Source organism: Eufriesea mexicana, unplaced genomic scaffold (genome assembly GCF_001483705.2).
Source record: "Eufriesea mexicana isolate 0111107269 unplaced genomic scaffold, ASM148370v2 scaffold3442, whole genome shotgun sequence".
NCBI classification, from domain to species: Eukaryota; Metazoa; Arthropoda; class Insecta; order Hymenoptera; family Apidae; genus Eufriesea; species Eufriesea mexicana.
Genome location: NW_016911456.1, coordinates 299,548 through 322,863, shown reverse-complemented (window position 1 = coordinate 322,863; position 23,316 = coordinate 299,548). Strand labels below are relative to the sequence as shown.

The window sequence follows — 23,316 nt, the reverse complement described above, 5'->3', positions numbered from 1 at the left end:
TTAATTAATTATTATAATTAAATAATTATTCGTCACTTTTCAATTATTCAATTTTTCGTCAATGTTCAGTCTTCGTCACTTTTTAGTGTTCAGTTAAGGTTTTTATTATTTTTGAGATATTTTTGGAGACAGTATAGTGAGATTTGGTGCCATTGTGTTTTACTGATAATCAAGGTATCTTCGTTGAAAATAGTTCTTTTCCTTTAATTACTAGATGGAAATAAATAATTATTTGTCAATTTAGTGTTCAGTTATTTTTTTTATTATTTTTGAGATATTATAAGAAACAGTAGAATAAAATTGGGTGGTATTGTGGTGTTTTACTGCACGTGGCAACTGATAATGAAGGTATCGGGGTACAGACTAGTTCCTTTTCTTAAACTATTAGATACAAATTTTCAATACACCAATTTTCTACATTTAATTATTCGTGTTCAACACTTTTAATATTCTCATATTTCACAAAATTCGATATTACTTATTACTCAATCTAATTTCTCTTTCAATTTACTTTAATTATTCATCTCCAACACTTTTAATACTCTTATATTTCACCAAATCCGAGATTATTTATTAATCAATCTAATTTCCCTTTCAATGTAATTTAATTATTCATATTCAACATTTAATACCCTCATATTTCACAAAATCCGATATTATTTATTAATCAATCTAATTTCTCTTTTAGTTCAATTTCATTATTCATATTCAACATTTTTAATACTCTTATATTTCACAAAATCCGATATTATTTATTAATCAACCTAACTTCTCCCTAATTTAATTTAAACTTAATAATTTGCTAAAACAAAAATTCCCCCTTTGTTTCCCAAGCACATTTTATTCATTTTATCTTAGCAACAATATTTATTCCAGTCTTACAAACATCCCAAGACAGACTATACTCAAACGTACCAAGCAAACCTGTTACTTCTAACAACCCGGAGTGCACCTAACCTACGTGACATAAACAAAAACTCGCAAGAACTCAATGCAACGCGAATTGCACTATACTAATAACCGTCCTTCTAACACCTAACCCAAATGATCACGATCGAAAACGAGCCTCGCAATTTCCTCCTAAACCTAACCTTAAAACCAACTGTCTACCTCCGAGAAAAAGCTGACTTTTACTCGTCCAAGAGTAAAAACACGACGAGCTAAAGCATTACGAATGACCATCATCATCATCGACAAATTTCTCTCGATCCGCGAGTAAAAACCTGGGCGAACTCTTCGTTCCACGAGACGTCATCTACCAATGGATAACCTATCCATTGAGAGGACTGTATCTCCTGTACAGGTACCCCCATGATCCCGGGATCGATAAGGAACCCGTGAAAAAATGAGAAAAATCCCAACAACTCAATCAATTAAAGCGTTTTCTCCTGGACAGGGTGTGGCCGGTAAAATGACTCGGTGATTTTTGCAGAATCGGCAATGACGATCGGTTCGTAATCGAATTATCCGCGCGAAATCGGTGAAATCGAACATGGCGTCCCCCGGCCGCCATGTTGGCTGCGGAATGAAGACGAACGACGCGCGAACCGATCAATTAAAATAACTCTGGCGGCTTAATGCATCGTCGATACGATCAGGGACACGGCTACCCGTTGCCTCGGGTTCGATCATCGTTATCGATCGATCGACAACGGATCTTGTACACGGGGGTAAAAAAAAGAGGCCGAGGAGGGGGGCAGGAAAACGAGAGAAGAGGGCGAAAATGAGGCATGAATGAGTTTCCGGGTTGCGAAGGTATGATATATGGCGGCCATAAATTGAGGAGTAGAAATAAGAAAGGCTGAAAGTGGCGAAATTAAAGTTCCGTTTGTCGAAGGCCCAATTATTAACGAGATGTTATGGAAATTGTTTATTGCGTGGGTTCTGTTATTTTTTGTTGAATATTTTGAAGTATTATTGGGTAATAATTATTGGGTAATGATGGAATGCTTTCCAATATTATTGGTTAATAACAAAAGGGTTTTTAAATATTTTTAGCTGAATATTTTTTAATATTATTGCTTGGCAACAAATGGATTTTGGAATATTTTATTTTCCAATATTATTGATTAATAACAAATGGATTTTTGAATATTTTATTTTCCAATATTATTGATTAATAATGAAAGGATTTTTGAATATTGTTGGCTGAATATTTGCCAATATTATTGGTTAATAGCAAAAAGATTTTTCAATATTTTCCAATATTATTGGTTAATAACAAATGGATTTTTGAATATTTTATTTTCCAATGTTATTGGTAAATAACAGAAGGGTTTTCAAATATTTTTAGCTGAATATTTTTCAATATTAGTGGTTAATAATAAAAGGATTTTTTAATATTTTTGGCTGAATATTTGCTAATATTATTGGTTAATAATAAACAGATTTTTTAATATTTTTGGTTGAATATTTTTCAATATTATTGATTAATAACAAATGGATTTTGGAATATTTTCTTTTGAAATATTATTGGTCAATAACGAAAGGATTTTCAAAGTTTTTATTTTCCAATATTATTGGTTAATAACGAAAGGATTTTTGAATATTTTTAGCTGAATATTTTTCAATATTAGTGGTTAATAATAAAAGAATTTTTTAATATTTTTGGCTAAATATTTGTTAATATTATTGGTTAATAACGAACAGATTTATTAATATTTTTCAATATTATTGATTAATAACAAATGTATTTTGGAATATTCTATTTTGAAATATTATTGGTTAATAACGAAAGTATTTTCAAAGTTTTTATTTTCCAATATTATTGATTAATAATGAAAGGATTTTTGAATATTGTTGGCTGAATATTTGCCAATATTATTGGTTAATAGCAAAAAGATTTTTCAATATTTTTCAATATTATTGATTAATAACAAATGAATTTTTTAATATTTTATTTTGCAATATTACTGATTAATAACAAAAGGATTTTTGAATATTTTTAGTTGAATATTTTTCAATATTATTGAAACTTAATAACAAAGGGATTTTTGAATATTATTGACTGAATATTTTCAAGACCTATTTATTAATAATAAAATAATTTTTACATTTTAAAAAAAGCCAGGCGTCTATTATGTGATATACTGAAATTAAATTGTCATAATCGAAGGTAAGTTGTACTTAGGAGCACATGAAGTTTGCTGTTAATTATTTAACCTAATTTAGGAAACTATGTCGAAATTATGTTTTCTTCTTTATGTCTCTCTACCTCTAATACTATATGAACAAAATGTGTGATATATTTTTTGACACATCGTAAAATTTTAATAATTAATTATCAGCTGGCAAGATTGCTATTTTACAGCATGCTCTATAACAATTAAACAATTAATAATTCAAAAGTATTTAGGTCTCATTTATATATTTTATACCATGAACAATAACAGCATCAGTAGAACTGAAAAACAAATCAACGATACATACGATATCTATAGTACAGATAGTAAGTAAGAGCCACGGTGGCGCTAGTGTGTTCTATGGAAAATCGCCTTATGGCTGGCACACAAATAAAAGATGAATCAATGCTTCAAAAATTGAATTTAATTTGCAAATATTAATTTATTTACCGAAATAAACATTGTACAGTAATAATATTAATATTAACAGCAATAATTTACAAGAATAATATTAATATTATTAATAAAAACTAAATACAAGAATACTCATATCATAATGCACAGTTTTACTTATTTTTCTGAAAAAGCACGAGCAACAAATGCGAAATTCATCAAAATACTAAATACCAATGAAAATCAGTCAAATAATACGATTCGAATAACTCAGAAATTTGTGCAAAATCATCGATACCATCCGAGTCATTACGTCGACGATGCAATAAAATAAAAAAATAGTCGTGCATAAAACTCGTGTAATGGACGAAATTCATCGTTACTTATCTCACACGACGATCAAAATATTCCCTAAAAATCAGTACAAGCAACACTGTTTCGTAATTTTCTCTTACTTTCACGATCCTTTTAAATGCATGCAAATAAAACCGCAGGAATAAAGAGTAAAAAAGGTTATCTTCCTGCTCGTGAGGGTACACGCGAAACACATTTTTTTCTTCATCTCACTCAAGATTATTCATCAACTCAAATTACATGTAAATACAGTACAACTTCTGCTGCTTATCGTGATACGAAAATCATTACAGCCAGAGAGAATTAGGCTATCGGGAATGCTCATCAACGAAGAAACCCATTCGAGATCGACACGATACGGCACTGATCGACACTCGAGCACGTTATTTCTCGAAAACATCGGAAACCGATGTAGCAGGAACCGAGACATTCGTACGACTACGCTCCACGGAGTATACAGCCGCGCGCCATGTCTTCACAGCCAATGGCGGAATGGCGGGAAATTCAAATGGCGACGCGGGAAAGCCGGGGAAGCGCGAAAGCGAATCGGTAACCTGCGAGGGAGCTCGGTCGTCGTTAACCGACGAATCTTTCGACGATCGCTTGCAAATTCAGCGATGACCGCGATTATGCGACCACGATCCCTTTTACCCTGCGGGGGAAAAAGCATCTGCGCGTATTACTTACGGTTTTTAATCGTCGAACGATCGATTCCGATGCACCGGGTGATCCGTAATTTATGGCAGCGATGGACGAGATGTAAAATCGAGAGAAACGCGGCTAATTTCTTCGCTGGTTAATTACTCGGCGGGGTTCGAATTTGGCGGGAAATTTGATCTGGATTGGATTGCCAACGAGTTTCGGTGATGGAAGCTAAAGGTTACTCTGTGTGAGAGGATGTATTATAGATTAGTGTGCTGGTTGAAAACGAAAGATTTTAGAGGTATAATTGTATTTGATCTCGGTCGAATGAGGTATTGATCTTCTGTAATAAGAAATTTTTTTTATTTAATAGGAAAAAAGGAGGGAAAAATTATAATTAATTACAACTGTTTTATTTAATTTCAAGTAAGAAAGTTGGAAACTAGAAAGATTTCCTTAATAAATTTGAGCGTATTATATATGTATGTATTTTTTTTCAGTTATTTCCAATTTTGTGTAAGAATTCACGTAATATTATAATAACTCTCAAAGTGTTTTCTGGGCTAGAATAAAACCTAAGATATGTAGCTATAATTTCTTTAAAATCAAGAATATATTTTATTTTTTACTTGATTTTATTTTAATACTTTTTATTTAATAGGAAACAATGGAAGAAAGAAATTATAATTAATTACAACTGTTTTGTTTAATTTTAAAAAAGAAATTTGGGAGCTAGAAAGATTTCTTTAGTAAATTTGAGCATATTATATATGTATGTATTTTTTCAATTATTTCCAATTTTGTGTAAGGATTTATATAATACTATATAACTCTTAGTGTTTTTTGTGCTAGAATAAAATTTACTATATGTAGCTATAACTTTTTTAAAATCAAGAATATATCTTATTTTTTATTTGGTTTGAAAAAAGAAAAAAAGAAATTATAATTGTTTATGACTGTTTAGTTTAATTTGAAACAAGAAAATTGAAAGTTAGAATAATTTCCTTAATAAATTTGAGCACATTATATATTTATATATCTTTTTTCAATTATTTCCAATTTTGTGTAAGAATCTATATAATACTATATAACATCCAAAGTGTTTTCCTGGACTGGAATAAAATTTGCTATATGTAGCTATAATTTTTTTAAAATCAGGAATATATCTTATTTTCTATTTGATTTGAAAAAAGAAAAAGAGAAATTATAATTGATTATAATTGTTTAGTTTAATTTGAAACAAGAAACTTGAAAGCTAGAATAATTTCCTTAATAAATTTGAGCATATATATTTATATATCTTTCTTCAATTATTTTCAATTTTGTGTAAGAATCTATATAATACTACATAACTCTCAGAATGTTTTTCTGAGCATAAATAAAATCTATTATACATAGTTGCAATTTTCTTTCATCTTCCAATTTTTATTGTAAATATTGGGTGTCCGAAAATTCATGCAAAAAGTAATTTTGGTAGAATATTTTTTAATTAAAAATTGTAAATATTGCTCAAAAATCATTTTACAACAATAATCGAAATACCAAAATAGGGAGAGATTTCAAGAGAAATAATAAATCCGAATAATTTTAACAGCTTCTGCAGCCACCGTAATGAAGATCTCATAATCGATCTTGTCAGACGCGAGTGAGTCCTCGATTATGCGAATTAATATAGGTTCGATATAGCCGTATAATCAAATTTTTCGAATCGCGTTATAATTAAATTTGGTCGAAACGTCTCGCTGGGAAGAGGTATGTAATTTATTGCACGTTACCAAACATTTTCCTTCTTTTTTCTCACACATCCCCATAGCATTTTCTCGTCCCCTAGCGTAATTTCTTAATCTATCCGTGCCGCCAAATTACATATTTCCTTTAAATTTACTGATTTCGCACCACTGCCTCCCGTTTTATGCCTTGCACTCGCGGTACTATCTCCGATACCATAAACGCTTTTGAATGCTTGCGAATGGACAGGCAAAAGACTCTGCATTATCCTTTTTATCGCTGTTTTCATTAGCCCCTTGGCTACTATGGGCGCCTATAGGCGCTTAAAAATTTTACGTTTGTGCCACGAAGGGCGTCTATAGGCGCTTGGAAATTTTACGTTTGTGACACGAAGGGCGTCTATAGGCGCTTGGAAATTTTGCGTTTGTGACATGGAAAGCGTCTATAGGAGCTTAGAAATTTTTCGTTTGTCACACGATGGGCGTCTATAGGCGCTTGGAAATTTTGCGTTTGTGACACGAAGGGCGTTTATAGGCGCTTGGAAATTTTACGTTTGTGACACGAAGGGCGTCTATAGGCGCTTGGAAATTTTACGTTTGTGACACGAAGGGTGTCTATAGGCACTTGGAAATTTTGCGTTTGTGACATGGAAAGCGCCTATAGGAGCTAAGAAATTTTACGTTTGTGACACGAAGGGCGTCTATAAGCGCTTAGAAATTTTACGTTTGTGACACAAAGGGCGTCTATAGGCGCTTGGAAATTTTACGTTTGTGACACGAAGGGCGCCCATCGGCGCTTAGAAATTTTACGTTTGTGACACGAAGGACGTCTTTAAGCGCTTGGAAATTTTGCGTTTGTGACATGATGGACGTCTTTAGACGCTAGGAAATTTTACGTTTGTGACATGGAAAGCGCCTATAGGAGCTTAGAAATTTTACGTTTTTGACACGAAGGGCGTCTATAGGCGTTTGAAAATTTTGCGTTTGTGACGTGGAGGGCGCCCATAGACGTTTGGAAATTTTGCGTTTGTGACATGGAAAGCGTCTATAGGCGTTTAGAAATTTTACGTTTGTGACACGTTGGGTGCCCATAGGCGCTTTGAAATTTTGCGTTTGTGACACGAAGGGCGTCTATAGACCGTCAGCGTAGTTTGGCTTTCTGACACGGAGGGCGCTTGTTTTCACAAAAATGGCGCACATCGTATCTCAATTCCTATCGTATGATACGTATGGTATGATAAAATCTGCCGTAGTCAAGGGGTTAAGGATCCATTTAACCCTTTGCACTCGAGAAACGACTCTGAGTCGCCATTTAACCAGATTCTAAAGATCGTTTTAATATCTCGAATTTAAAATTGCCCAACGACGCCTGGAATATCGAGGTAAAATAATTCTACATCTTACAATTAATTTGCACTTCTTATTTACCGTTTTGAAAATATCCACGACATTATGGCAGAAAGCCATATTTGATTTTATGCCTTATTATTTTTAAAACCGAGAATTTGTCCCTTCGCACAGCTTCCTTCCATTTATTTTACATTTTGTTTCCAAAATTCTGAATAAATGGTATTTAAATCGCACATTCAATTACGTGCAAATGCCATGCAAACAAATAAAATTAGATTTTCTGGTTCTAGCTTAAAATCAAAAAATAATATCCAGAGTAAACTAAAAAGAAAATAAAAATCTTCGAATAATTTGAAAAAACGAAAGAAATGTAAAATACACTCGCAAGAAGCGAAGCGAAAGCGAAAGCGAAAAATTCCTTTGCACATAAAGCTGAACGCAACGAGTCCTACAATTTAATCAATTTAAACACCAGATATATCACCTCGAAGAAACTCTCGGGTTTCCAACCGTAAAACACATCACCACACACTTAACCGTCTCGTACGTAACAAATTCAATCCAATTCTCCAAACCAACAAGAAAAAGAAGAAAGAAAAATAAAGAGAATAAAGAAAGGTAATATACTCGGAATAATTTGTCACCGAAGAAACCCAGTATACCGATCACACGATCTGCGAAGAGTATTGCGAAACCTCCCAGCGCGGTGTAATTTGACAAAATTCATCGCGAACGGAGCGACGAAAATGGCCGAAATGGCCGAAATGGCCGTCATTAATAACGCGACGAAGGTTCGGTATTAACCTCACGCGTATAATCTCTCGGGAGGGATCAGCAGGAGCCAGTTAACGACGATTTGTAACCCCAGTGATCGAAAGCACGAGGTGTCTTCTGCGTGAGGTTGTTTTCATTGAGCGTGTCATTAACAACGATATTAATGTTGCATGGAAAGATGAAAGATTGTTAGGTTAGGTATCGATCAGTTTGTAGATTTATTTTGGCAACACTGTCTGAAATATGCGAGGTTGCAAGAGCTGTTATATAAGTATGTATATAAAATAATTTATATACAATATAATTTTGTAATTTGTATGCAATGTAATTTATATATAATATAAAAGTATATACAGGGTGTCCCAAAAGAATGTATACACAATTTGATACCTTATTCCTTCTAATTTATTTTTTCTTTTCTAGGTACAACATTTCATTTAAAATAATGGCTGATTTCAGACTAGACTTTAAAAAATATTTTAAAGTGCTAGCATAAGTGTGAAAACATAGTAGAAGTGCAAAGACGTTTAATTAATATATACTGTTTTTATAATCACGCAATGTGTGTATACATGTTTTTGGCACACCCTGTATATACATACGCGTGTGCCTGTGATTATGAAAGTGGTCTAAGTCGCTCATATTTGCGTCTGAAATATTAAAAGCTACGGTCTTTAGATACGTCATAAATTATAAAATTAATTGCGATAAAGCTACAAACTCGATCTAACGATTCTATTCTTCACTGTTTTGTGGAAAATAAATATATTTTATCGTAATGTAAATGAATGCAACAAGAAATAAATAATAAAATCGTTCCTCTTAAGTTAATGACTTAGACCACTTTCATAATTATAGGCACACATATCAGAGTATACAAGCGTCTATAAGATGTAAGTATATTTACAGGGTGCCATGTACCTGGTGGTACAAGTGGACAGGTAGTGATTCTATATTAAAAAACTGAATAAAAATACAGAATCAAATTTTTTCATTTTGAACTTCGTTATCGAGATTATCGACTTTCAATATTCATATTGTATATAAGATATAAGTATATATATAACAGCATGCAGTATATTATATAGTATACAATACAATATATTATATAATACATAATGTAGTGTACAATATAATGTATTATATAGCAAACAATATATAGATGTATACGAGTATGTAAAATATAAGTACATATACAGGGTGTCATGTAACTCGTGGTACAAATATGCATGTAGTGATTCTATATTAAAAAACTGAATAAAAAATATACAATAAAATTTGTTCATTTGAAGCTTCGTTATCAAGAATATCGACTTTGAATATTCATATTATATATAAGATGTAAGTATATATATATATAAGAGCATACAAGATATGAGTATATATATACATATATATATATATATATATAAGAGTATATAAGATACGATAACTCTTATAATAATCATCTTATAATAATCATATATATAAAGGTTAACAGAGTTATATATCAGAGGAAAGTTACATTTTGAGTGCAACCAAAGGTCCATCAGCTTCATCATCACTGTCATCATCCCTATCACTACCTTCATCATGACCATGATAAATTAGTAAGCAACAGAAGTACGTTCTATTTTATTATCGAATAAGCCTCCTGTCCCCACGTCTCCACGCCATTGAAAATTTATTTGTCGTCATCAGGATCCGTTTCACGATTAAAGGATCGTCGAGGTCCTTGGTCGCGAGTTACAGGACACCCTGTACAGTTTGTTGCAAAACGCCCGGGAGATGGCGCGATGGGTCGCGTGAAAGTAGCGAATCAATGATGCCTCGAAATTAGGTTATCACGGGAATCGCGACTTTTTTCTCGCGTTAATAATCATGGCAATTGATTTAACATGCACCCATTTGACATACAAGAACACGACTAAGAGAGATAGTCCGTGATACGCATCGCGTGTTCCGCGACCGCCTTTGCATATTTGGCCGCCATTGACAGGATGCAATTTTAATTACGGATAAAGGGATCTTGGACCATTTCGTTATTCCTGTGGCATTTCGACTGGTTCCAGTGTCGATGTCGAAAGTGTGGTTTTAACCATGGTGTGGTTTTGTGGGGACGTTGAGGGAGGTTCTTTTCAAGTTTCTTAGAGGGGAGTTAGGCTAAAGTGGTTATAGACCACTAGGCTGAGTTGGGGATGAACAATGGTAGATCTGTGAATCTGACAAGGGAAGGGATTTAAATGGTTATTTCCGATTTTAATTCTTTGGGTAGGGTTGATTTAAAAGCGATATATTTTTAGGGTGGCAAAGGGTGGGGGTGGGAATATGAATTATTGCAAATGGACCTATTTTATGTTCCCCGTGCCCTGAATGTGAGTGATATTTTTATTTCTGACTATTGCCAAAATTTTTTAAAATCCTTTATTAGAGATTAAATTTGCATTTAGTTGAAGAAGCTAGAATTGCTTCAAAAAATTTATAGAATTGTTCATTTAGTTTCGTTTTCTTTTATTTTTTCTCGTCATTTTCGACTTTTTAATTCTTTGGGTAGGGTTGATTTAAAAGATATATATTTTTAGGGTGGCAAAGGATGGGGGATGGGAATATGAATTATTGCAAATGGACCTATTTTATTTTATTTCCTGTGCACTGAATGTGAGCAACATTTTTGTTTTTGACTACTTTCAAAATTCTATTTTGTAAAAATTAAATTTGCATTTAGTTGGAAAAATGATAACTTAATTTCTATTATTTTCTTTTATTTTTCGTGGTAATTTCCTCATTTTTTAAATATTTTTTGATATAAATATTTATTAGATATATTATATAAATATGAAGAAGAATGCAGGATCTATAAATACCTACTATTTTGAAACCTATTGACACATTTTCTCACAATCTATAATTTCCCAAATATATTTTACTGATTTTACTAGTAAGATTATCATATTTTTAAAATGTTATTAAATATAAATACACTCACTTTCCTCATACTCATCAAATATTTAGCATAAGAAAAAGTATTTTGGATAAAATTTTTCATTAATATAATCGGCTGCTCTTTCATGATTATAATAATCTCCTTATTAATGCAGAATAACTTATTGATTGCATTATTTATTTTAGACTCTGCTTGTTACAGTACATTTTTATGTGAAATTTAGTGCTTTATGGAAATTGAGAAAAATACTTAGACAATATAATATTTATTTTCAATTACTAATAGTAGTAACGTATATACTTATTATACATAAAATTTACTTTGCATCACTAGTGGTGACGTGATGTCAAACCTACCCTAAACCTAACTCATATTTCGATTAAAAATCAAAACAACATAAAACCAATTATGCTATTAAATCTTCCTTTGAAACCATATAATTTTGTTCTAAAAGAATTATTTTGAATTATCATAACATAAAACCAATTATGCTACTAAATATTCTTCTCGAAACCATATAATTTTGTTCTAAAAGAATTATTTTGAATTATCACTTTGTATTTATTTACCTTTGATTTATTTACCTTTAATTTATTTACCTATTAAACCTAACATAATAGGCAATTTTTAGGTCTAAATTATAATTCGACACAAGGAAATATGTAAAAGATCTTATTATTTTCGAATAATAATGTCTCCTTCATTTGCTTTCATTGTTTGCACCTGCTAACATTCTGTCACGGCCATTTTTCATACGAGGAAGTCAAATTTGCAGAAAAAAAATTGAAATTGCGGCTAATTTTCTTCTATATCATTAAAGAAGACATTAAGGCTCCTTATATGAATACGTAAGTAAAATTTACATATATTGCATTACTCCGAAGGATCGGTGAAGATCACAGGGTGTGCCAATACACAGCCATTTTGTTGTACATTGCAGTTGCACATTGTGAAAATTATTGATAAAGACGATATTATGATAATTGTAATAATAATAATATTGAAATAATTGTTCTTTGGATGCAGAAAATATGGGTTGTTGGAAGATAAAGATCTAAGATTTAAAATGACAGTAATAAGGGTAATTTATAAGAACTTTCTTCGACATAAAAGGCGGTTGATTTAAATATTTTTCTTCACACCGTGTTCGATATAAGAGATTCTATCTAAATTCGTTTTAAATGATCCATATAATTTAAGAAAAGGATATTGTGTCTCAGCGAAAGATTATTAAAATAGAATCAGAGGAAATCGAATAATTTAAAAAATGAGAAAGACTGTCTTAGAATTTTTGCATTCTGGGGATTTTTTAATCCTGAGATATAAGGAATAATAATTTTTATAACACACTTTTACAGTAAAAGTTCAATTCTGTTAAAAAAGAAAAAGAAAAAATATTTGTCAATTTATAAATTTTATTTTTATTTTTGCAAACTGGAGTAGGTAATAAATTGAAATTATTTTATACAATGGGTCAGTTTTCATGTAAATCGAAATTATTCTATACAATGGTCAGTCGTCGATTTTTAATAAATTTTGTAAACAAAGTTTCATTATATTAATTATTACATCTGATAAGACGTATATTTGATGATAAGTATAATTAGGTATGATATGATTAAAATTGTATTTAAAATACGAGGAAAAATATATTAATTTTTCTAACAGCTGTTCAATCATCCCCATGGTTGGGGTAGAACAACCATAATTTTTCAACAAATCAAGCACGAATTATAAAATATATAAACTAGCTACATTTAAACACAAATAACAAAATAACAATTTAAAGTTTCATAAGTTATCAAAAAGACTAACGTAACTTCATTTACAGGTAAAAGCATCGAAAACTGTAGATAAAATAAAAACATGATATTAGTTATTTTCTAATAAAACTGAATATATTATTTTTATTATAATTACTATAATTTTTAAATTTTTATTATACGACTTTAAATTCTTTAATTGAATATAATCTGTGATTATATTCAAATTTAGTTACCTGCAATGTACAATACATCATAATTCGTAACTTAATTTGTTAAAAAATTACAATGAACCTACCTCAATTGCAATATTATTTAATCAGGCTATTATGACAGGTGCTAGAAAAATAATAGTTTCACCAACGCACCTAGTTTATCTTCAAATAAAATCAATATTAATTAATTAATTAGACAATTAAACAAATGTCGTACCAAATGTAAAAACCATCATATCGTCTGTTTATTAAAAATTGTGGTAATGGTTACATAGATTTTTAAATATATATTAAATAAGTATATATAGGATGGCAATATCTAATGAATCCAGGTTATTGTGGTAAATAAGTATGCAATTAATTATTGAGGTGTTGTGTAAATTGTGCATGTAATGTAATGTATGAAAGAAGAAAGAGAAAAAACGAGAGTGATTTGGCATAGGTCAGTTGCAATTGTGTTTTAATAGTGAAAAGAGGTGTGAACATGTGATTGTGATAAATTAATTAGATTTATACTTAATATTTGTGTTTGATCATTTTTAGTAATTAAATAAAGAACTGTTCTTATTGATATTGATATTTCATCCAGCACTAACATTTATAATAATAACAATTAAAATTGTAATATTAAAAATATCATAGCAATTATAATGATAGCAATTGAAATTAAAACATCAAAAAATTAATCATACCTAAATACAATACATTGGAAGAAATATTACGAGATCACGTAGCCAAGGCGCCAACATTGAAAATGGAATTTTGAAGAAGAAATTAAAAAGCAATATATTTTCAATATATTATATTTATATTATAAATTATATTTTACATTATCGTTATTAAATTCAAAATTATTATTTCAACTAATATTTCACCCACCACTAACCAAAATAGTGTCTGTTCAATAAAAATTTTTTTAAAAATGACCACTGGAAAAACTGAGCCATCAGATTGGGTCTCCCTTAATTAAGATATCCAATATATTATTATATTATATTTATATTGTATTTATATTATAATATATTATATTTCTATTATATTTATATTTTATATTATCGTTATTAAATGAAAAATTATTATTTCAATTAATATTTCACCCACCACTAACCAAAATAGTGTCCGTTCAATAAAAATTTTTTTAAAAATGACCAATCGAAAAACTGAGCCATCAGATTGGGTCTCCCTTAATTAAGATATCCAATATATTATTATATTGTATTTATATTGTAATATGTTATATTTATATTGTATTTATATTATAAATTATATTTTACATTATCGTTATTAAATTCCAAATTATTATTTCAACTAATATTTCATCCACCACTAACAAAAATAGCGTCTGTTCACTGAAAAAATTTTTAAAAATGATCAATCGAAAAACTGAATCATTAGACTGGCTCTCCTCTAATCAAGACACCTAGCCTCTGCTCTATTAGAAACAATGGCATCACTGACGAAATGGCCGAATATTTTAACAAATAATTAGAATTCACGAGCTGTCGATGCCATAAGATCGTGATACACGTTGCTTCGAACTCATTAACTTATTAATTCGCGCGCTTCGGCAATATTTCCATGCTCTTATCACGAATCAGGTAAATTACCGAACACTTATGAGTGGTAATGTGTACACGATCGAACGTAGCTTTCGTCGCTGGAATCGAGATCGATGGTGACAGGTGCTGTTCACCATCTTACTATGTCGAAGGTGTTCCCATGGAAGTGACTTAATTTTTGCCTGATCCCCCATACCCGTGCTCCCTTTTTCGTTAAAATATTATCCTTTTTCAGCGGCCGACAGCGATACCCTTGTACGTGTATTCCATCTTCGGGATTATAAATTAAAACGTGGCTTTCGAAAGGGTTTTCGCCGAAATTTATAGCGATTAATCGGTGTGATTCGAGTGATAAATTATTCCATTAAATTTCGTCGGGCCCCGTGAATATCCTTTCAAACTACTATTTTCGATCCGAACATTCTAATTGCTGCGTAGATCGTGAAATTTAACAGAGAAAGGAGGTGACGAACACTATGCTACGAAATATTGGGTGATTTATAAAACCTTTTTACGATTTTTAGTCGATCAGTGTATTGCAAAGTTTGGAACTGACTATAGAAATGTCAAAAACATTGAATTCTAGGATTATTGGAAAATTATTTATTTTTAATATTTTATTTTTGTAATTTCGTGAAATTTAACGGAGACAGGAGATATAGAATACTATAATATGAGATATTGAATGACTTCTGAAACTTTTTAGGAATTTTAATGATACAGTGAGCTAACAATGTATTAGAAAGTTTGGAATTGACAATAGAAATGTCAAAAAATTGGATTCTAGGAGTGTTAAAAGATTATTTATTTTTAATATTTTATTTTTGTAATTTCGTGAAATTTAATGGAGACAGCAGATATAGAATACTATAATATGAGATATTGAGTGACTACTGAAACTTTTTAGCAATTTTAATCAGTATATTGAAAAGTTTGGAAGTGACTATAGAAGTGTCAAAAAATTGGATTCTAGGATTATTAAAAGATTATTTATTTTTAATATTTTATTGTTGTAATTTCGCGAAATTTAACGGAGGAAAGAGGTAAAGAATATTATAGTATGAGATATTAAATGATTTCTAAAATTTGCTAACAATTTTAGCGATACAGTGAGATATAGCGATAACTGTATTGGAAAGTTTGGAATTGGCTATAGAAATGTCAAAAAATTGGGTACCAGGATTATTAAAAGATTATTTGTTTTTTATTTTATTTTTGTAATTTCATGAAACTTGATGGAGGAAGGAGTTAACGAATATTGTGGTACAAGATATCGAGTGATTTCTAAAATTTTTTAACAATTTTATTAATACATGGAGATATAGCAATGAATGTATTGGGAAATTTAGAATTGATTATAGAAATGTCAAAAAATTGGGTTCTAGGATTATTATTTTATTTTTGTAATTTTGCGAAATTTAACGGAGAAAGCAGGTAAAGAATACTATAATATGAGATATTCAGTAATTCCAAAACTTTTTTACGAATTTTAGTGATACAGTGAGATATAGCAATCAGTGTATTGGAAAATTTGAAATTGACCATAGAAATATCAAAAAATTGAATTCTAGGATTATTAAAAAATTACTTATTTCAAATATTTTATTTTTGCAATTATTGGAGAAATGGAACTGCTCCAAAATATTTTAGCATTCTTAAAATTTTTATTAATTAAACGTAACAGGGATATATGAAGTATTATAATAGATAGGTATTGGGTGGTGTACAAAATTTTGAAAAATTTTTAATTTAACGGTTACTTTGTTGAAATGAATTTTATTACAGTTAGAGTTAATAACGCTGTAATGACTATTTTATAAATTATTAAATTAATACTAGGATTATCGAACAAGTGAAAATAACTTGCTTAAAATAATTTTGCAATTAGGTATTTTAAACAAGCAACTAATTTTTACAAAATTAATCATTTCTCTTAAAATAGATATACTAAGATACCTACTTAAATATTTTTCTATTCATTTCAGGTTCGTAATCCAAGTATTAAAGACTATACCTCAAAAAACAGAAATTTGTTAAATTTAACACAGCTGAATATTATTTCTTTCGATCCTCCAATGATTTTAATTACAAATTTTAAAAAATCTCCTAAACTTCAATAAATATCTTCATTTCCAATATCCAACCAAGATACTGACAGCTTGAAATAAGCAAATACAATTTCTACTTTAAAATACAAGCTATTTTCGTATTCTAAAATAGTCAATTTCAATGTCAATACACAAATACAATTTCTATTTCGGAATACGAATGATTTTTCACGTACCTCTCGAACCACGAACTATTCGAGATGCATAATAATCGTAAAAGCATCCAGCACGAAACCATGCGAACGAACTGATTAAACGTGTCATTGTCATCATCAGTTAGTCGATGACTCAGAATCTCAGAATCCTACAATCTTTTCCTTCCTCAAATAGAGTCCAATTAACATAACTCCATCGAGAAATATCAATTTACCACACGCTGGATACTATTACTGAATACTACTATTACCAAGTGACAATGAAAGGAGCAAGGATGAACATAGGGGGCCAAGGTTAACAAAAGAGCCATTGAACTATAACCCAACGATTACTGTTAAAACAATGCGTTTATTGAGTTCTGCACGAGGTGCGGTCGGTTTCAACAAAAACACCGTGTATGTGTCGTTATATCTATATATATAATATAAAAAAAAAGAAAAGAAAAAAAAGTAGAGAAATGCCTCTTAAACATAACAAGTTAAAATCTATAATAATAATAATCCTTCTAATTTACGTGAATATAGCTTATCTCAGGTACAAAAATCGAACCCTATCACAGACGTGTCACTTAAAGCTTCGTCACCTATTTACATACAGTGAGATGAGGGAAGAAAATTACAGATAAGACAGTTTCTTTTCCAAGAACGGTGCCGAACGGTACAGATTAATTACATTTAAGAACGAAGTCTATCATCCTAACAGATTACTCTAACCGAGGAGCTCGACGGGTCACGAGGCTCGGCGAATTTTTCAACATATGGAAGACAATGATTCGTCGTTTTCCCTCCCATTCGCTGTCTCCGTCCCTGTGCTCCGTCATTGACAGCGTGATCACCGAGGAAGGAACGGTGTGAAACGTAGCCGAAATTCCTCCAGAATCGTCCAAACCCAGCCTCTCCATCACCACGGTCTCCAAACAGCGTTAGAGGACTCAGTGGACTCGCCGGAGGAGCTAGCCACGCTGACAGGGCTCTGCGGTGGCGTGTAGACGTTCTGGGGTACGTTGATCATCACGTTCGCAACTGGACTGACAGCTGGTGTCGTTTTGCCGACAGTAGTGACCGTCGTGGTGGCAGTATTGGTGCCAGAGATGGTGCTCGAAGCTGGACCCTCTAGTCTCCGAAGGCAGCCACCCAGGTGTCTCATCAACTGAGCACCAGCAGCGGGATGGACAGCGGCTGCGACAGGGGTGGACAGGAACGAAGACACCTCCTGCGCGCACTGAGTGAATCCTTCCCTGAATCTGTCGGCATAGCTGTTCTCAGGCGTGAGAGTTAGCCTCCTGGCAGCTCTGAGGGTGTGTAAGTGACGAACGGTGAGCTCCAAGATATCAGCCTTCTCCAACTTGGCCACGTTCTCTCCCTCGGCCTGCAGAGCCGTCACCATCAGATCCTTCAGCTCGTCCAGGCAACGATTGATCCTGGCTCGCCTCTTCCTCTCCAGCATAGGCTTCATCACCTTTCTATATTGGTACGTCCTCGACACTGGCTCCTCGTACTCCATACTGGCGACAGGCGTGTAGCTGGTGTGCGGTGCCATGGTTGGAACGAAACGGAGCTTAAGCTGGATATCCTCTGCTCACTTGCCACTTGTCACAAAACAGGCCCGTGGTTCGAGAAAACGGATCGAGAACCCGATGTGTGATGTTCCGACGGATTGACAGTCGGTTGACAGAGAGAGAGAGAACGGCAAGAGCGACTCGTTAACGCGCGGGATGTCTGCGCTGAGGAAAGACAGTATCGACTCGTGTGAATGTGTGTCTCTGCGTGTGTGTGTGTGTGTGTGCGTCCTCGGGATCCGAGACTGCGGCACGCTACCGTGTTCACGACGGTTCTGAATCACTGGTGGGGACCGACCGCCTACATATACCGTCCACGGATCCATCCCCACCACACTGTCCCAACACGCTGCCCCTTCCGTGCAGCGGCGAAGTCCCTTCACGGGGGTAGGGTGTCGGCCGCGGGGCCAGGGGCACGGAAAGGGGGAGACGCACGAGTGAACCCTGCAGCCCGTGCACAGCCAGCCAGCCAGCAGCCGGAGCGTATCGTGGGAAGCTCGCGGGCCGAACAGTTCCCACAGATCGAGGGCCTGTTGGGCCCGGCACAGGTTCCCTCCACACGCGTCTCGCGACCGTGTGTGCGCGCGTGTACGTGTGTGCTCGCTCGAGTGGCGCAGGGGGGCCCCTTCGTGGTGCCAGAGCGCGCGGGAGAGGACCTTTTCGTGCACACCTGCACGCACTCGGCTTCGCGAGCGGGAGAATGGGCATCTCTCGGTGTGTGCTGCCGCTCTCTGTCGTTGCTTCTGCTTCTCTCCTACTACTCTTACCCCTGCTACCCCTATGGCCCCTGACCCAGGCGTCGCGAGGGGCCGGAGGGGAGGCGGTGCAGGGGAAAAAAGAAGCGGCGAGCACACGCCATGACGCGCGACCAGCACGAGGACGACCCGCGCGCGCGATCCGCTCCGATCCTCGCGCTCTCTTAGACGCTCTCGCTCGCTCCTCTCTTCCGCTACTGCTTCTTCTTCTTCTTCGTCTTCGTCGTCCTCGTCTTGTTTCTCCCGCCGCTTCTCTTGTTCGTCGCTTTTGTTCGAGCCTCCGCTGCTCGTCGCCGCCGAGAACGATATCGTTGGCGATTCTATCGCGCGCGCCGCGCCGCTCTGCTCGCGGATGCTCTTTTGCACCGGGCTTCCAGGGGTCGCTGCGCAGCTCTGCCGGAAGAGGCGAGAACGCTTCTCCCGATCGGCAGTTTCGTTTTGATCACGTTCGGGGATTTATTTTGAATGACGTCCGGCAATTGCGTCCCGGCCGACTTGAAAGTCATACATTTGCTCGTGGATTTTGAGTATGCAAATAAGCCGAGTAAGGTGAAATGATTGCAGAGCTTCTTCGCGTACGGGGCGAATTCTGTTCCGTGATGTTGCGTAAGGCTCTTAAAACCCTTTACACTCGAGATTTGGGAAAATTTTGGAGATACATTTAATGTGTCAGATTGAAGATGTGACGGTGAGCGAGTTTTGAGTTTCTGTCTTGTAGCTTGAATGGGTAAGATGATAGGCTTTGGCAATGTGAAATGCTCGTTTTTAAAATTAGTAGCTCCTTGATGATGATACCTCAGTATTGCGATGTATCGGAATTAAATGATTCTACGTGTTAATTATTATAGGAGTTCTTATTTGGTGTTCAAGAAAATATCGTCAGATTTATAGCAGAGAATCTTCGAATTTTTAATCTTCTGTAGCCAAAGTACTCAAAGAACAGAATTAGACATCAGTCACTGTTTAATAAAATTTTTGATGGTCGATATTAATTAATATATGAAATTTAGAATAACGTGAGAGTAGGCGAGGTATCGTAATTAAATAATTGTACGTGTTAATTATTATAGGATTTCTTAGTTGATGTTCCAGAAAATATCATCAGATTTATAGCAGAGAATCTTCGAATTCCTAATCTTCTGTAGCCAAAGTATTCAAAAGACAAAATTAGAAATCAGTCAAGATTTAATAAAATTTTTGGAGATCGATATTAATTAATATGTCAAATTTCGAATAATGTATCGTAATTAAATGATTGTACGTGTTAATTATTATAGGATTTCTTAGTTGCTGCTGGAGCAAAAAATAAAAATTTCCTTTAGTTTCCTATTTTTTCCAAAAAATTCTCGTCTCGAGATAAAGAAAAGGGGGAATTACTATTTAATTCTAATGCACAAAAAGAAATAATTCGGCAATCTTCTAAAATGGATAAAAATGAAGGAGCAAAAAATAAAAATTTCCTTTAGTTTCCTATTTTTTCCAAAAAATTCTCGTCTCGAGATAAAGAAAAGGGGGAATTACTATTTAATTCTAATGCACAAAAAGAAATAATTCGGCAATCTTCTAAAATGGATAAAAATGAAGGAGCAAAAAATAAAAATTTCCTTTAGTTTCCTATTTTTTCCAAAAAATTCTCGTCTCGAGATAAAGAAAAGGGGGAATTACTATTTAATTCTAATGCACAAAAAGAAATAATTCGGCAATCTTCTAAAATGGATAAAAATGAAGGAGCAAAAAATAAAAATTTCCTTTAGTTTCCTATTTTTTCCAAAAAATTCTCGTTTCAAGATAAAGAAAAGAGGGAATTACTATTTAATTGTAATACATAGCAAGAAATAATTCGGCAATCTTCTAAAATGGATAAAAATAAAAATTTCCTTTAATTCCCAACCTCTTCCAAAAAAATTCTTGTCTCGACATAAAGAAAAGGGGGAATCACTATTTAATTTTAATACACAACAGAAAATAATTCAGCAATCTTCTAAAAAGACTGAAAATGAAACACCAAAAACTACAAATTTCCTTAATTCCCAACCTCTTCCAAAAAATTCTCGTTTCAAGTTAAAGAAAAGAGAGAATTACTATTTAATTCTAAAACACGACAGGAAATCATTCAGCAATCTTCTAAAAAGGCTAAAAATGAAATACCAAAAAATACAAATTTTCTTTAATTCCCAACCTCTTCCAAAAAATTCTCGTTTCAAGTTAAAGGAAAGAGGGAATCACTATTTAATTCTAAAACACGACAGGAAATAATTCAGCAATCTTCTTATCAGTCACCGTTTAATACAATTTTTGGAGATCGATATTAATTAATATGACAAATTTGGGATAACGTGAGAGTGTGCGAGGTATTGTAATTAAATAATTGTACGTGTTAATTATTCTACAATTTCTTATTTTCTGATCAAGAAAATATTATTGGATATATATAACAGATAATTTTTGAATTTTTACTCTTCTTTAACCAAACAATCGTCAGGTGCCAATACGTGAATATTAATGGATGTAATATCTCCTTTATGTTTTAAATTTTAATACCGGTACTCGAATAGCATATTTTAATTTTTATTATAACATATTATGTTTAATAAGTTAAGATCAACCGAAAGGGAAATAATTTAATTTTCGTTATACGATTTATCGTATAATTGTTCTCAGAAAATTCAATTCCTCTGATTTATTACACGTCGTTTACATTGGAATAAATACTCAGCACAAAATCTGAATATTACAATATAAATTCCAATTTTTTAATTAAAAAAGAGAAACTGATTAAAAATCTAGTATGTAAAATACTTCGAAAATATATAGTTATTTTATATATATCGTGTTTATCCAAATTCATATTTTATTTAAATTCATAATTAAAATAATGCACTTCACATAATATGAAGATGCGAATTCAAAGATGTTATAAATGTCCAATTTCCTATAGATTATACCTATAAAAAGAATGATACAATATATACACTATGTAATGTGTCTTTCCAAACCACGAAACTTTTGTATAAAACAGTTTTCTTCTTTTTCAGAAGTTATAAAATTATATATACTGTATAGACAAATAATAAACGTATAATAAAATTATTATATATTTATATATATTATAATATAAAGGATAAATAATATATATTATAATACTATAATATGAAGGATATTGTCACATTAAAAAAAATAAAATTTTAAAATACATTAGGTATTATATATAGTAGATATAGTATATATAGTAATAATAATTTCGTGACTCAATTGAACAAATAAATGTTCAGCACCACAACAAGAAATAATTTGACAATCTTTCATAATGGATAAAAATGAAGGAGCAAAAAATAAAAATTTCCTTTAGTTTCCTATTTTTTCCAAAAAATTCTCGTTTCAAGATAAAGAAAAGAGGGAATTACTATTTAATTGTAATACATAGCAAGAAATAATTCGGCAATCTTCTAAAATGGATAAAAATAAAAATTTCCTTTAATTCCCAACCTCTTCCAAAAAAATTCTTGTCTCGACATAAAGAAAAGGGGGAATCACTATTTAATTTTAATACACAACAGAAAATAATTCAGCAATCTTCTAAAAAGACTGAAAATGAAACACCAAAAACTACAAATTTCCTTAATTCCCAACCTCTTCCAAAAAATTCTCGTTTCAAGTTAAAGAAAAGAGAGAATTACTATTTAATTCTAAAACACGACAGGAAATCATTCAGCAATCTTCTAAAAAGGCTAAAAATGAAATACCAAAAAATACAAATTTTCTTTAATTCCCAACCTCTTCCAAAAAATTCTCGTTTCAAGTTAAAGGAAAGAGGGAATCACTATTTAATTCTAAAACACGACAGGAAATAATTCAGCAATCTTCTAAAAAGGCTAAAAATGAAATACCAAAAAATACAAATTTCCTTAATTCCCAAC

At 32.6% G+C, this 23,316-nt stretch overlaps 2 protein-coding genes across 4 annotated transcripts in view; both read right to left on the bottom strand.

The window, feature by feature from the left end:
* LOC108550918 (tubulin polyglutamylase TTLL4) overlaps window positions 1–23,316 on the bottom strand; it is a 275,795-nt gene that overhangs the window by 6,540 nt on the left and 245,939 nt on the right. The gene's annotated exons all lie outside the window — the stretch shown is intronic.
* LOC108550919 (enhancer of split mbeta protein) lies at window positions 17,987–18,901 on the bottom strand. Its single transcript, XM_017904840.1, has one exon. It carries the CDS (start codon window positions 18,623–18,625, stop codon window positions 17,987–17,989), a length of 639 nt encoding a protein of 212 aa, XP_017760329.1. The 5' UTR covers window positions 18,626–18,901.